A 16,264-nucleotide genomic window follows, 5' to 3' on the forward strand; every position below is an offset into this window, starting at 1 on the left:
AGTAAGACTAAGTAAGATGACCAAGTCATGACTCACATGTAGGCCAACACAAACAACAAAAAAGGAGAGTCTGCAAAAGGGTTAGAAGATAGACAGCTTTAATTTTGTAATCTTTTAGATACATATATTTAAGGCACAATCCAAAACCTTAAAACATTAACTAGAAAATCTTTACTATTGTCAGCGACAACTGCCTTATGACAGTTGCCCTAGAAATGAAATGAAATGTAGAATACATCTTCCTTAAAAATTGACAAACAAGCAAACAAAACAGAACTTGACAAAACTTCTTTGAAAGTCTTAACTGTTCTCTCCACCTATCAGGGAGTAGGTTAGCATGAAACCACCACTGTGTGCAATATATATATAACTGGCATTAAAATGGCACATTATGTTTATACAAAATAAAACCTTAAATCATACAACTATGATTTTTGCTCCAGAAAATGTATTATTTCAGCATAATATCATAAGCAGAAAGAATGATCTGTCATTCATTGATTAGACAGAGCGCTTAAAAAATCCTGAATAGATGGTACATAAGCTTAATTTTTTTTTCTTTGGTATTTATTACACAATATTTTTGAGTGGAAGGGAAGAGATGTGAAAAATGAGCTTTAGAAATGTAAAAGCTTTACGAAAAAATAGTTCTTTATACGTTTACCTTTTCAGGGAAAAGGATACTTAAAAGCAAAAACATGAAAATAGCAGCTTTAAAAACAAAGCAAACAAACAAAAACAAAACAGAAAACCCTCAATGCTCCATTTAGTCATTTCCACCACACAACTTGAGTAGGATTTTCCGGTAGTCTCCTGAAGTATCACCCTGGAAACAAATCCAGAAGAAGAAAAGTTGAAGGCCTTTTTTGTATTTTCTTGAAGGATTAAAGGGATGAAGGTGAAATGTAAGCACCCTAAACATTGCAAAAAATAAAATCCTGAAATTAACCAAATGACAGAAAGGTAAGGGAAAAGAGAGGCATTAACCTTCATTATTAAAAATTCCTGCTAATTAGAAATTACCATAATACATATACACAGTAAGTCCAGAACTAGAACGGAAAATGTCCTTAGAGAACGTATTTCTTTAGCAAACTAAATAGGGCATACCGGTTCAACTACTTTTCCAGAAATAGTTCAATAAAAATGCCTCACTAAGCTGCCTTCCTGCAACAGGTATAGAAATATGATGGAAACAGAAATACAGAGTCCCAAAGCTGCCCTCCTTGTATTCAACATGGATATTTTTCCAGGAGCAGAGAGAGAAAGTTTACTCTTTATTATGTCCAAAGATTAAAAAGAATGCTCTGGCATTGAGAGTTCTCCTTCCCCTTTCTCCCTCACTTCAGTCACAGAACATCCTCATGCTGTGGGCAGTGAAAGCTAATAGGGATGTACACACAAATATGCATTGAAAAAAAAATATTTCAGGAACAGCAGCAACTAATCACAAAAGGCGCTGTTAGCTGAATTTTGCCCGGTGCTCTTATAACTAACAGGTGTTCCCTAGTAAATAACTATTTTTGGTTGATGAGACTTGCCAAGCCTTTTCACAGAACAGTTTCAGCTAGTACATTTATCCCGTCCTTCATTTTCAGGTATGACTGAGAACTGTTTTGTTTGGATCAAAATTATTACAATAGCGACAGAGAGATGCTGCAAAGATCAAGATAAATTCTATGCATTAGGTGTAAAGCACAGACAACCTGCAAAACATAAAACATTTCCCTTTATACATCTCCTGAAAGGAGAGAACTGTTGTACTTTTACAAAAAAAAGAGAGACAAGAATTGAAGAACTTTCTTTCCAAGGATATTTTGGCTCTGCTTCTATGGAAGAATGTTGTGGGGGTTTACATGCACATAACCATGCACGTGCATGTTCCATGTCTACCAAAACCACGTTTTGAATAACTTCAGCCCAGTAAATGGGAATTACCTGTTCCTACCTCTGAACTGTAAAGTTATTTTATATTGGTTATCACTAATAATGCCAATTAAAAAAAGATGCAAATATTAAACTTTTCCACTGATGTCTTGTTTCTGCTTTTTCATTACACATTGGTGGTTACAAGGCATGTAACTGCTGTAGCAGAAGCACATCTTCACCCCAGAGACATAGGCTTGTAGAAAGCATCTGCTACATCCTCTGTGTCCCATAGGCAGAGCAACCATGTAATTACCAGTAGAAGACACACATCCAGACTTTTTGGCACACAGGATATCCTTCACTAACTTCCCAGGGTTTCTGCCAGTCACCACTGAGTTGCATCCTTTTGATGAGTGCCAAGAGCAAAAGGATTAAGTAGGGGTTGGACAGATTTGGCACATTCATTACAAAGTGAATGAAAGTGGCACCACTCACTCTCCTCCCTGCTCTAACACCCTGTTGGTCAGGCATCCTCTTAATTGCTGCTACAGCTCTTAATAGCTGTAAAGAGTGAAGCAACTTTACATCTTGTCTACAGAGAAGGGGGACGCTAAATAATCTAAGATTTAGTCTATTTCCAAAATTTCCTCCTTCCAAGGAAAAGGAAACAGCCTTTTAAAAGCATATAAGCAGCATTAAACTCTTCCAACATATACAAGTTAGAGCAGCATCATTTATTCACAATGAACTAAGGAATCGGAGGACTAAGTGATTTCTACAAGGTCACATATGGAGAATAGGATAGAGACCAGACTAAATCCAGGTCTCTCAAATCTCTCTGGACCAATTACCCTTCCCTTTCTGTCTGTTAGCTTCTTTCCCATCTCCAGCTCATCCAACCCCATACAAAAGCAAGTGCTGTCTGTTCCATGGCTCTTCCACCTTTACTCTCCTGACAAATCAGCAAACCAAACACAGTCAGCTACACCAAGAGCAATAATCGCTACTCAATGTAAGGATCCATGTTCTACCAGCAGAAAAGAAGCCATGGGAGGGAAAACAAGAACTCTGAAGTCTTACGGTGATATCTGTGTAGAGGGATTTCCCATACATCCGCTTGTATTCTGTGCGTATGTCCAGCAGGTCAACCTCACTGCGTGACACCATGATTCGAATCAGAGTTCTATCTTTTGTTCCTGCTCCCTGAAACAAACAAAATACAACAATATAATGCATTAATAATATGTGGAAATTCTGTATGATACAGCACTACTGCAAAACACACCAGCGCCCCCCCCCCCCAAAAAAACAAAAAGCACCCAAAAGACACACCCACAGAAGACCAACTCTTTACTAGCATAACCCCATTCAATTCAGTGAGCTTGAACAGAATTTGGCCTATCAAGCTTTAATGAATTAAATATTTACTGTCAGGACACTAACAGTTATTTCTCTGCAAAAGCACAGTTTAAAAAGGGGTAAGACAACGGGCAAGGAGCAAGGAAAGTCTGGAGAGTTTAATGGCCTATTTACTTATTTTGGCTAGATGCCTCTACTTAAAAGATATCAATTTCAATGAGACTTCAGCACATTAACCATTTTAAGAAGTGAAGACTTTCTTTCTCTAATGCATGGTTGTATGTATCAGTTCAATATAAGCTAGAGCTTTCCAGACTGTGATAATGACGACCACGTCTTATTAGCCTTCAGCTCATTAGTGAAAAAATATATATATTTTTTATTATTTCCAAGGTAGCTGTACAATTCATTACAATAAACTGTACATGCATATTAAAAAACACACTAAGTTAATGCATCCTCCCACAGGCACCTACCTTCATAGCATTCTGCAATCTTTCTGCAAAAAAAGCTGGTGTGTTCTTGAGACACTTAACTGCAAAAAGAAACAGCATTACAGAAATTAGGTACTCCTGCTCAATTAAAACTCATGGTCATTTTTTAAGCTTACCCTAGGTAGACAAGTGCTTTAATTTTACATAAACAGATATTTGATATTATGCAGCTTCCACTCCTTCAATTAGCCACTGAAATGAGTTTTAATCCAAATGGTAGTTGTAAAACAGTTAAAGAACCTACCATACTTGGTAGCTCATAGCAAACTTTTTAATTGCCAGAAATGCTAGCGTGAAGCAGCCATGATGATTCTTAAGTCTCACGATCAGATTATTTCTGAAAGGGAGTGAGGGACTGGGGGAGAGAGGCAGAAGGCTTGAGGGAGAACACAGGCACTACTGGCTTTTTCTTAAATTAAGCAATTCTAGGCCACATATCTGCAAGGCATGACTTGAATTCAAGTTGTGTCCTAACACAAGTAGAGCAGCTACCTATGATAGAAACCTCACCTTTATATTATTGGCCAAAGTTCATCAGGACTTCTGGAAAATTCTTGACATGCTTATTTTTAATGACCGAATTCTAAATTTAGTTAGCACTGTTTATTAGACATCTCAAAGAGCAAAATCTAAATAAAATTACGTTATACTAATCAGAATAAGAAGAGAATCCTTCATTAATCATCAGAATTAAAATCTATATATTGATCCTATGTTGGGTACAAGTAAACAGTCATGCAAGCTAAGGCAAATTACACAGAAAACAAACCACACTTGTGTCTCATATTGTATGGCACAGAAAGGTATGAAAAGCAATCACATAAGATCAAGATAGAACATAAGGGGCAAACCTAAATACGTATTTCACAGCAACACACATTCTATATAGAAAAAGTATTTTTCTCACTAGGAAAATGTAGATGGAAAATAGCAGTTCAACACAAACAATTGTCAGTGATAAACCAATTCAAAACAAGCAACAAAACACATGAAATGCCCATTTCTTGATCACTGTATTCAGTTAAAATAACACACTTGCACTTCAATATGTTTGGAAATGTTATTGTAAATTACCATTTGTACAGTCCAGAAAGCTTTAAAGAAAGCAAAATCAAATATTTTCAATTAGAAAAACCTTTTTCATAAAAATAAGGTGTACAGAACAAGTCACGCTGAAGTCACCAACAGATATACGTAATTAAAATCTAATGAATAAAGAAGTTATTTGGTGAACATTAATAACAATTCTTTCTAAAAAGGGCTACTGTTTTGTTTGCATGTTACAGTCCCAGTTCTGCACCTCTATCCACTTGGAATGCCGTGTGTTACAAAGCTCTGCTGCAGTCAAAGGCCACTGTGTCAGAGAAGGGATTTGCCCACAGAGGACAGCTGTTAGCATCAAGACCCTTGACAGTTTCTTTACTGAGGGAATCTTTTTCTAAAAACACAGGACACTATATTTCTGTTCTGCATCTTTGGTTTTCTAACAGTGACATTTGATTGATGTGACAAATTCTGAATCTCAGAAAAGGTAAGACAATATATAACACAGAGCCAGACTAATTTGGAGCATTAAAAGGCCACTTTGGTGACAGCCTGGCCAAGCAGGGAAAAGTAAGAAAAACAATTACATAGTTTACACAGGCACAAGATAGGAGTGAAAACTGAGGTTTTTAAAATTTTGCAAAATTTTGCTAAAAACTTCCATGAAAAAAAAAAATCTGTGGCTTCATCATAGAGACTCCCAGACAGACCCAGAGAGAGAAAGGCAGGCAGGCAGACATACAGACAGACTGACCAACTGATCCAGAGAGAGACAGAGAGACAGAAATCCAAAATTTTATTGATAATAAACTATTTCAAATAAAACTGCTGCACAAGGACTCAGGGCCTTGTCCAAACCCCAAAGAAACCACTGACTACCTTTCAAGGGACAACAGTAGACCTGAGGTCTTTGCTCTTCAGAAGTACTGGAGGCATTTATGAAGAAAGATTAACAAAGCTGTAAGCCAGGGGAAATAATGACCTCTCTGAAACCAAATTTAAGTGTTCTGTATACTAAAAATAAGAGGTTAATGCCTATATTTTTGCTCGATTTCCAAAGCTGTCATGTACATCCCATCCTCATCGACTCAGTGATTGGTACAAGTTCTCACTTTTTAAAATAATGCCAAGTACAGTTATTAATTCTCTCTCCTCAGTTTAACATTCAAAACTGAACATGTGAAATTTAAATCCAACCGCGGCCTGAAGCAAAAGCCTCATCTGTCATTCTGAGGTGATTTAAGTGCTTTGTTTTATTAACCATAGGCAAGTTCACATGAAAGCTCAACAGGAAAAGCACAAAACTGGAATTAGCACTAAGAACAGCCTCAGCTGGTGTCACAGATACAATCATCACAGCCAATCCTAGTACTGACAGCAGGAACAGAACTGCTAAGATGGCACGTACCTACTGCCAGCATGCCCTTTTCCAGGTCTCCAGACATTTCACGACATATGCTTTTCTCGATGTCCCGGTTACACATCCTCTGGTATTCACTGAAAACTGTTAAGGGAAGAGAAAGTTTTCAGGAGTTGGTCTCATAAAAGCAATGGCACGGGTGCACGCCAGATGTTTTGCTTCATTCACACTTCTCAACTTTCTCTGATGTCACAGTACACCCACACAAGTTTTAAAGTCTCCAAGATTAATACTACTGTATCAACTACATTATTTCATTTAAATGTCATCATGCTCTTTCTACCTTGTCTAGTTCCTTGCTTATTTTTAAGGAATTAGTCCAAGGCACTGCAGTAACGGAAATAGTGAAATTCTCCTAGGAAAGTTTTGGTTGACAATAAAATTGAGATAACTTTCAGATTCTTCCCCTACCTCCACCTTTCCCCTCCACATGATTGTGGATGTGGAGTTACTAAAGTATTTCTACCACTATGGACTGATGTAACATGCTATCACTAGCAATAAAAAAGGGGGCAAGGTGGGGCACCATTGCAGATGTGCTTGTATACATTCAAGCATGCAAAGTTATACCAATTCTAATTTCGCAATTCTTTCATCAGAGAAACATTTGAACAAATATTACCTCTACCAGTTCTGATCTTTAAGACAGAGGATCATAATGTACAGCTCCTGTGTAGCCCTTTCCATCAGCAGAGTTCACCCTGCTTTACCCTGAGGTATCATCACTCCCACTTTACACATGGCAGAACTCAGATGCAGAACTGCGTTACGCATTTTTATCATTACAAACAACTGAACAAAGCTGATATTTAAATAGAGGCCTGGACGCCATTACCTGCTCTGAGGTGGGCCCTGCTTCTTGCACACAGAATAGCATTGAATTTGGACTCATCGGTCCCTAGACGGTTCTCTCCAGCTGCATACAACTCCTAAATACAGAGCAGAATTCACACTTCATTGCTTATGCAGTCAGGCTGGAAAGCTGAGTCACAGATTCATTTTGTTACAGACTCTCCTCCTTTTATACTTATCACTTGGCCTAAATACTGCTGGAAAACAGGAAGCAAGCAGAAAGTAGCAACTAGTTCTAACTTTGACACAACACACTAGGTGCCTTATTTACAGTCAGCTTACTGATGCGTTAAGTGCCAAACACAAGAGCTTCAGACTACTCTAGGGGAAAAAAAGTTCAGTTAAGAAGTTGAAAACTATTTTTCCTAACTGAGTTTGTATCTATCCTCTTTTCCACACCTCTATATATGTTCCAAGACGCTCATATCTTTCCTCTCATCTTTGGGCTACGGCATACTATGCAGAAAGCTAATCACATTACTATTCATAGGACAGCAATGTCTTGAAACGATCCAGTGCTTTCTCCATGCTGCTTGGTGAATCAGAACTCACTGAAGAAGTAATATACAAGCTACTAGATCCAAATGTCCCCTACTTGCTGCCCAGATCTAGAGTTCCTTAGAGTTCAGGCAAAGGGCACGGAATAGATTAAGTCTCCCTCCGCAGGCACATCAATCCAAATTTCACTTTAGAGTTGTGACTTAGTTGTTGTGCCTTAGTAAGTAGCACAGAGTCACCCAACAGAACCTGGAAAAGCAAACGAGCTGATGGAATGAGGGTAAAAACTTATTCCCAAAAGCTTCATCTCTGCAATGGAGCTGCATGGCTCTGTTGGGGCGTAGGTCCCTTCCATCCACTGAAACATAAGCCCTACACCAGGAAAAGTCACACTCTGTCCAAAAGGAAGTGTAAGTAAGAATTACATACTCAAATCTCAGTGTACTGAATTGATTATAGTTACAAATTACGATGAACTTCCTACTGACCTGCACATCTCTTTGGACGAGAGACATGTCAACTGTTGTACTTTCATCTCTGTTTCCCTGAAAGAATTTAGAGATATAAAGGTTGCGCTGGTGGACTTCACAAAAAAACAAAAAAACAAGAAATCCAAACTCAAAAAGCCCTGCATGCAAGTACCTGAGAAAGCGAAATTAAAAGCCTCTGAAAGTGTCCAGATGTGTCACTTTTGATTGCTTCCTCCAGAGTCTTCTTAAATTCTGGAAGAGAGCCACAATCATGAATCATCATGCACCCCTGCTCATTTCCTAAATTCTTATCATTAGTCAGTGATTAAGAAAAAGAAGAAGAAAAATCTGATGGGACAGTGACAAATCTAACCTGCTTTATAGACCCTGTTGAGCTCCTGAATATGCTCGTTACTGCGAGAAGCTAGGATTTCAATGAGACAATTCTCATCTGTGCCAACACCCTAGAAAAAAGCATATGGAAAAACATACGCTCCTCAGATACTCATCTTACTTTTACAACCTTGTATGAGAGAAATGTAATAAAGCTGTAGAACCAAATACAATTCAAATAGCAACTTTTTATAAGAGGAGTCAAAGCGAGTAGTTTAAACATTACTTGTAACAGAAGTTTCCAAGTATAGATGTGTATTAAAGATTATTTTAATGAACTGTTTTATCAATAAAAAAATTGTTTTAAAATGTCATCCTCCATCCCAAATTTCAGGCTTTATAAGAAGCAATTGTTTCTACCTATTCAAGGATTTGTTGATTTTAATAGGCATCTTCTACTATCTATTACGTAATGACAGTTGCAATCACAATGCAGCTAATATTACTTCATCCTAGCTTTTTTAAAAGAGCAGCCAAAAAACATTTAAATATGTGTAGTGACTCAGTAATGGAGAAGTTTACTTTAGCTTCATTTAAACCCCTTCTCAAAAAAAAAGTTTGACCTGTTTTTATTAAGAAAAAACTAAGTTTTTATAAATTCATCTTATTGCTGTAAAGAGAAACAGTACCCAATACTTCCATAATACCTTAGAAAATGCTCAGCAGGAAAATACACTTTATAGGTCAGGAGAACTGAGAAAAAATTTTTTATGAACCTAGTTTTCAGAGGTACTTTTGAGCAGGGAGTGTAAAGGCACTGGAAACTAAGTTGAGCACTTTGATAATCAGGGCCATCACAGCTCAAAGCAAAAACCCAGAAACAAAGGTGCCCACAGAGTATCCAGCTTGGAAGAGATCTGCCTCACCGGCTTGCTCAAGACCATGCAATGAATGAATTGCCCAGACTGTATTAGAACTTAGTTTCTGACTTTTTTTTGTATTTATAAATATATTTTTGTTACAATACAAATGCATAAACTAGTCTTTACCTTTAGAAAAAAAAACTATCAGAATAATATTTCTCAGTTTTACTATCATATGTCTCCAAGAAATGGGGTACAGATCAGTCGTATAGTGGGTTGAACATCTGGAAAGAGTGGAGGGAATTTAAGGTCAAACTTCTACATGACTACCAAAAATTGTTTCACTTCAAATATCTCCACCATCTTATAAATTTAAATCTCATACACAAACCTTTATAGCTTCCTTGATTTCATAAGCATCAAACATAACAGGTGTCTTCATCATTGCTAAGATTGTCCTTTCAAAGTTACCTGATAGCTCAGACTTGAGATCCTTGATCAAATCCTGATGAGAAGTAAAAACAAGGAAAAAAAAATGCATCAAGTCTACAATTGACAAATATGATGACCAAAATTGTGGAGTTTAGCTAGAAGTCTTTATGTGTAAATATCAATAATATGTCCACAAAGTAAAGCTCTTTCTTTTAATGATGCTAAAAAACCCCAAAATTACCAAATATATTCAGATAATTAAGTTTGAATCAAATAGATTGCACAGACCAAAGGGTCAAAGTAACTTTAGAAGAGAAACAGCTTTATACATTTCATCTGAAACACTGCATGGATGTCAAGAGTAGGTAAAATCATAACCCTAAACAGGCTATGACTTGTGAACCATCTTCCCCACAGGTAACTTTTTTTTTTTTTTTTTTTTTTTTTTATAAAATCAAACATCAACTCTTCCAACTTCTCTTAAAGGAACGTAGGCCTTATTTCTTCTTCCCTCTGTGCTCATAATACACTTACCTTTCCATAAGCTGTTTTGAAGGACAACATGATCTGCTGCCGTTGTTTGTTTGAACGACTTCCAAGACAATCTATAATCGCCTGCTCATCAGTTCCTGTATACGTACATAGACACAGAATGAGCATGTGCATGTCATGTGGTGACTCAGCTATTACAATTTGATCCTACCTCTGCTAAACCCAACTGAAGCACACATGTGCCTTTAATGTACCTACTGCATCTCCTTCTTGTGTATGACCACAGAACTGCAGACCTACTCCCAACCACAAACACAATGAAAATAGAAACAAACAACGTATCAAACTTATAGTGCTGTTTATGCCTCAATTCAATTCCAATAATTCTTCAGATAACCAAGAATAACCATGAGTGAACTATCCCAGTGTATATATATCCCAGTACATATGTAATGGAGAAAAGCAGTGCTGAATTAAAGTTGCAATTCTACTTTTAACTTGAAATGTAAATCCACAGACTGCTCACCAAACCCTTTCATTGCCTTCCTCAAGACTTCCGCATCCTTCAGAGGGTCAAATCCTGGTGCATCAGTGATCGTGCCTCGGTTTCCATACTAAATCATACAAAGTGGAGTAGCATATTAGTATTAACCAGAAAAGGATTGTATTTTACTACTTAGGAAAGATTAAAAAAAAGAAAATCGATAATAGTGGTTAAGAGATGTAACAAAGGAAACTGAACAGAACTTTAAGAGTTTGTTCATTTCTGTATTCAAATTATGAGAAAATACAAAGTCAAACAAGTTCACTGGTATTAAATCTGCTGTCCTACTAAGGTCTAATGAAACTGTATGTACAAATGGAAATACTTAATTTTAGGGAAGGAAAATTTAATGAAATTCAAATTCACTTCAAAACCTTCTTCTTGGGTTAACACAGTAAAACAGCATTTATTTTAAACCATGTGAGCCTATATTACTGGAAAAGATCCATCTCTCTCTCTCCAAACTTCTTCTCATGCCTGTGTTTTCAATTTCAGGCTTGGGTTACTCTTATATGCACAGAGAAAAATGTACAAAAACACACAGAGTCACATTTCAAAAACACTGAATGCTCTTACTGCTCCAGGAGTGACTGTAGGCACTGCAGAGCCTGAGTAAGAGGGCATAGATGGATTCACAGCTGGGCCTGCTGGATAACTTGGCGTTGGCTGCTGTCCAGGTGACGGCATCGGCTGCTGCCCTGGATAAGTTGCTGGCAATTGCCCTGGATAGCCCATAGGCTGCTGACCTGGAGATGGCATGGGCTGGCCTGGCGCAGGACCACCTGGGTATCCTGGGTAAGCCGGCATTCCTGATGGTGGATTTCCTCCAGGTGGAGGGTACACTCCATAAGAGGGCTGCTGTCCTGATGGAGGTTGCCCAAAGCCACCTGGAGGGATTGGGGGATAACCCCCAGGTGTTGAAGGATATATGCCTTGTGGTACATTTGTCCCTCCAAAGGTCCCTGCCAAGTTGGAAGCCTGCAATGACAGGCAATAAAGCAAGAGACAGTAAGGCATAAGAAGGGTTGAGTTTCAATAACAGGCTTAACACAGCACAAGCATAAGAAAAACCCACCACACGCACCACAGATGGGTTACTCTGCATCTGCAAAAGCACTTTGCAATAAAAAGATTTTACGAGCAAGATCGATCTGAAAGACTATATTCAGTTGGCTCTTGCTTTACTGTAATCATAAGCTGTCATACATCAAGCAGCAGAATCCACAGTCACATACGTAACCACAGCATCCAGCATTATATTCCACTCACCCAGAAAACTACCAACAGCCACATACCTCTTGTTCTAAAAAAAGATCACACCAATTAATCCTAGCAACACAAAACTACGCTTGTTCCTTCTCTGCCCATGGCTGCCTTACGCTAATCAGAGCATCATTTGAGTAGAGATTTACTCAGAGCAACTCCTGGCTGTTTTATATGGGAGATGAATGCATTAATGGTTTACAAACAGCAGGAGTCCTTGGACTATATTTGGAAAGGCATCTGCAGAAATCACAAAGTAGATATTCCATTCCACATGCAATATCATCTTCCCACATTTTTACACTCTGACCCTCTTGTACAAAAGATCAAGAAGAATCAACATTTGATGACCGCAGCATGCTCACAAAATAATTGCTGTAGATATTTCTATGTGCACCCTTGGTAATTTTTTGTCATTTTGACTGCTGGCTGCCAAACCACTGCACTTAAATTCTCAGAAAGACATCTGTGACACAAGTGTCTTTTTAGAGACTGTATATTCCTTATATAATATAATAGATTTCTAAAGACTGAATTGTTAGACATGTCACTCACTTCTACTCCAAGCAAAAAAACCCAACCAAACAAAAAACCCCACAAACAGACAAAAATCACACTGGAAATGTCTGCATTTTCTTCAATCAACATAAAAGGTTTTAACCTCCACCTGTTAAACATTAGTGGTTATAAAAGACAGCCTGGTCCTGTATTTTTTTTTAGGTATGAGTCATTGTTACATCGACCTCACAGCCTAGTTCCTTATTCAGACTGGCCAAAAGCCAGGTAAGAAGCAAAAGCTGCAGTACATTTGCCAACATTAATATTTTAATAATGGATACTCAGTGTTAGCGGTTCATTCCCCTGTTCCTCCACATAGCAAAACAGCAAAAGCAAAGTTATGTTACTTTTATATCCACGGCTTTTGAAGGTAAGCTCTTAAAAAAAAAAAAAAATTCACTAGCGGTTTGCTTTCCTAAAATAAGGAATAGCTGTGGTACCTATTTTCTTCAATAGATGACATTGAATTCTCAGCACCGGACATAAGGGCCTGGCTTTACACAGTCATTTCTTTTTTTCAAGTCTGCATATTCCTATGCAGAACACAAACTACGTTTGTAATAAACTACTGTGTTGCAGTGACGGAAACACATCCTTGCAGTTGAGTCAGAGTAAAATATACTAAATGAAATTGAACTCACCATCCCGGCCATGTAGCTTGGATTGAATTGATTAGCATAGCCAGCCACATTTTCTAGACCAATCGGAGGTGGATTTGAAGGTGGATAAACGGCACCCCCCCAAGGACTGCTACCTGAAATCAAACACAGTTGTACTGAGAGAAGAAATCATATATTTTTAATCTATTTCTTACTACTTACATTTCTAATGTAAAGTCTGTTAAACACTGGCAGTTTAGGAGGAGGAAAATTAAGGAGGTGCATAGTTGCAGTCCAGTTGTGATATAAGAAGAGGCCTCATTGGATATTCCTAATCCTGGCAGCTATCACTGAATCTATAATATATTTAGAGTTATTATTAAAAATAAATAAATTTGAAGAAGACTGAAAAAGGCTGCCATTAGATCAATCACAGTGAAAGACGCTGCCCAGTTTCCCTAACAAAGATTCACACTCACAAGTGAATACTGTAAACATCATATTTTGATTAGAGAAAAGTTTGTCTTAAAACACATAAAATTATCTGAGCATTCCAACAGAAAGGATACTCACATTAGGCTGGTAGTTTAGTACAGAGCGCACCACAGTACACTTACACGTGCCCAAGTAACAACACAACAGGGCTGTGCACAGCTGTACAGCTTTGTCAGCATAGTCTACCCGAGCTAGAATACCCTGCTGAGAAATAGGATTTATTATCCTGGGCTACCCTGGCTACATTGCTTCCCATTTCCGAGTTAGCTTCCGTGACTCCACGCTTTGCCAAATACATGCAACTCCAGTCCTTTCTTTCTGTGCTTTCATTATCAACAACTAAAAAGTTCACTCAGATAACAAACAGTAGTTACATATTTCACTAATGTTACATTATCACAACCAACATCCTCTTTAACAGCCATGTTCCTTCCATATACAGCTGTCTGCTTAGGAACAGTGAATTAGGGATAACGTCACAAATAAAAGCCTTGATTTTTTGTGGGATATAAGGCTTAAATTGTGCAACCGATTTCTCTGCTTCAATATACTCATTTTCCTCACCAGCTGCTTTCATGACCCAGTACTACTGACAGGACCCTTCCTTGACATTTATTGATCTTGGCCAAAATGATGACTGTCTCCTGGGTTTTAGTGCTTAACTTTAGGTGCATGGACCTTACATGGACAAAGAGTGGAGCAGCCATCTTATATAAATCAGACTACCAAGAATCCCTGGCCAAGATAAAATGGGACTTAAGAGAGCACAGAAAGCTTCAAGGAGTCAAGAAAACCCTCCAGAGTCCTATTCTTACATTCATTTCACCTTTCCACTCCTGAAAAAACATCACTGTAATTTAACATTTACTTCATCCAAACAGCTTACCTGGGACTGGTGGCGGATATCCACCCGCTGGGGGATAACCAGGGTAACTCATTGCAAAGATCTGAAAAAGACGTGTGATACAATTATTTTCTGTAATTTTATATGATAGTTAGTAAAGCATTAACAGGGAATATTTTTGCAGTAGCTTGTCCGCAAATTTTTGACATCTCTGCCCAACAAAAACTGCACAAGTCGCAGAGACTTTCCCCTGGAAACCTCCTCCCATTTCCTTTTGCTGGATCAATAAACATGCCCAAATTATCTAAATAGCTGTAGAGTGATTCATCAGACTGTCCCTTTCTTACTCATTTTGGTTACTAGTTACCACTCACTGTCTATTACATTGTTAAGGATGTATCACTTGAACAGGCTTTATTGCTCTATTAAAGAATCAACCTTTTTGCAACCTATACAGAACTGCCAGTCTTACTAATCAAGAGCAGAAAGTTAGCTGAAAAACAAATCACGTCTTCAAATGATTAATTTTATGAGAAGTGCTGGATGGCATTTAAATGCAAACGTCTTCACAGCTGCAAGGTCAGACCAAGAAGCTGAAACGATGTATTTTATGCTTACAGCATTGCTATGAAATGCAAAGGGTTTACAGAAAGGTAAAAGCGCTAGAACAAATTGGATCTCTCAGAGCTGACAGTGCATGTCAGCGCAGAAGTCCATAGTCATCCGCTGTCCAAGATAAAAGTGGAGTGTCAAGTGGGAAGGACAGCTATACACCATACTAAAATGATTTTCCAGACTGCAGAAAGGCTTATTTTAAGCAGAATAACTATCAGGAAGAATGGTAAAAGTAAACCAAGGAGCTTGTTCCAAATTAAGAAAGTGCCCAATGAATCTTCACTTCAACTTTTTCAAGGTTACTTTTAGCAACAACCTCCAGTCTATTTTTAAACACTACTGTGCAAACAGTATTTTTTTCTCTTCTGTCCCCTGAAGCACTGAATGTGTTGGGCTATGCAGACCACTAACCAGAAGATGGTTTGTTTCTCACCACAGTTGCTTATACTGTCATCTCTTAGGAAAGATGAGAGACTCAGTAAAGCGTTACTGGGAGTAAGAAACAGAAAACCACTTTAGATGCTTGGTTACAAGTTACATTCACAGTGATCTATACTCCAAACCATGTACCTTAATTTGTTTAATTCCAACAGCTGCCCACACTCCCATCTTCACCTGCCTCCGTTAAACCGTCACCAACTGCAAGGAAAAATACTCCAAACAACAAAACCTTTTGCTTTTGAATTCTACTTCCTTCCACTGTTGAGAAGTAAGGAGCCTCTCAACAAATTAGCTGTAAAGTTATTGCTTTGCTTTTCAGGGTATTCACTGCCTTTTGCATCTGGCTTGTTTTGCTGTGCTTTGGAATTAAGCGTGTATGTGGAGGGGAGGGGTTCGTTGTTTTTGTATAATCATTGTAACTTCCTTTTCTGGCTTGCACAGCTCTTGCATAACAGCGGGATGGGAAAACTTTTTTAAAAAAGGAAAATATGATTACGAAATACTCAACCTATTTAAAAAGCCTGTATGGACTTCATGCTGCATGTACTCATTTAAAGGGGGGGGAGGGAGGGGGAGAGAGAGAGAGAGAGAGAGAGAGAGAGAGAGAGAGAGAGAGAGAGAGAGAGAGAGAGAGAGAGAAAGTGAACTAAGAGAAATGACAGAAAAACAGAGTAAACGTTATAACTGTGCTTTACCTCTACCCCAGTGGGAAAGCATCTAGCACACTTGCTAAATACGTGCGCACACTTCTCAGCATTAGAAAAAAGCTTCTTCACCAT

The 16,264-nt window shown here is 38.1% G+C and overlaps 1 protein-coding gene across 6 annotated transcripts in view; it reads right to left on the minus strand.

Moving 5' to 3' along the window:
- Positions 1–81: 81 nt before the first annotated feature.
- ANXA11 (annexin A11) overlaps positions 82–16,264 on the minus strand; it is a 74,987-nt gene continuing 58,804 nt past the window's right edge. For 5 of the 6 annotated variants that reach the window (XM_064513806.1, XM_064513805.1, XM_064513802.1 and 2 more), the window contains 14 exons: positions 14,472–14,532; positions 13,133–13,245; positions 11,247–11,648; positions 10,653–10,740; positions 10,169–10,263; positions 9,594–9,707; positions 8,380–8,470; positions 8,179–8,258; positions 8,025–8,081; positions 7,022–7,115; positions 6,175–6,270; positions 3,705–3,763; positions 2,950–3,072; positions 82–826 (listed from right to left, as the gene is read on the minus strand). In XM_064513806.1, coding sequence (XP_064369876.1) covers positions 767–826; positions 2,950–3,072; positions 3,705–3,763; positions 6,175–6,270; positions 7,022–7,115; positions 8,025–8,081; positions 8,179–8,258; positions 8,380–8,470; positions 9,594–9,707; positions 10,169–10,263; positions 10,653–10,740; positions 11,247–11,648; positions 13,133–13,245; positions 14,472–14,523 — 1,524 coding nt within the window. In that variant the 5' untranslated portion in view covers positions 14,524–14,532 and the 3' untranslated portion in view covers positions 82–766. Of the gene's footprint in view, positions 827–2,949; positions 3,073–3,704; positions 3,764–6,174; positions 6,271–7,021; positions 7,116–8,024; positions 8,082–8,178; positions 8,259–8,379; positions 8,471–9,593; positions 9,708–10,168; positions 10,264–10,652; positions 10,741–11,246; positions 11,649–13,132; positions 13,246–14,471; positions 14,533–15,614; positions 15,669–16,264 lie in introns of those variants that run through there. The other variant, XM_064513800.1, reaches the window with a different exon arrangement.

Source organism: Dromaius novaehollandiae, chromosome 6, assembly GCF_036370855.1.
Source record: "Dromaius novaehollandiae isolate bDroNov1 chromosome 6, bDroNov1.hap1, whole genome shotgun sequence".
NCBI classification, from domain to species: Eukaryota; Metazoa; Chordata; class Aves; order Casuariiformes; family Dromaiidae; genus Dromaius; species Dromaius novaehollandiae.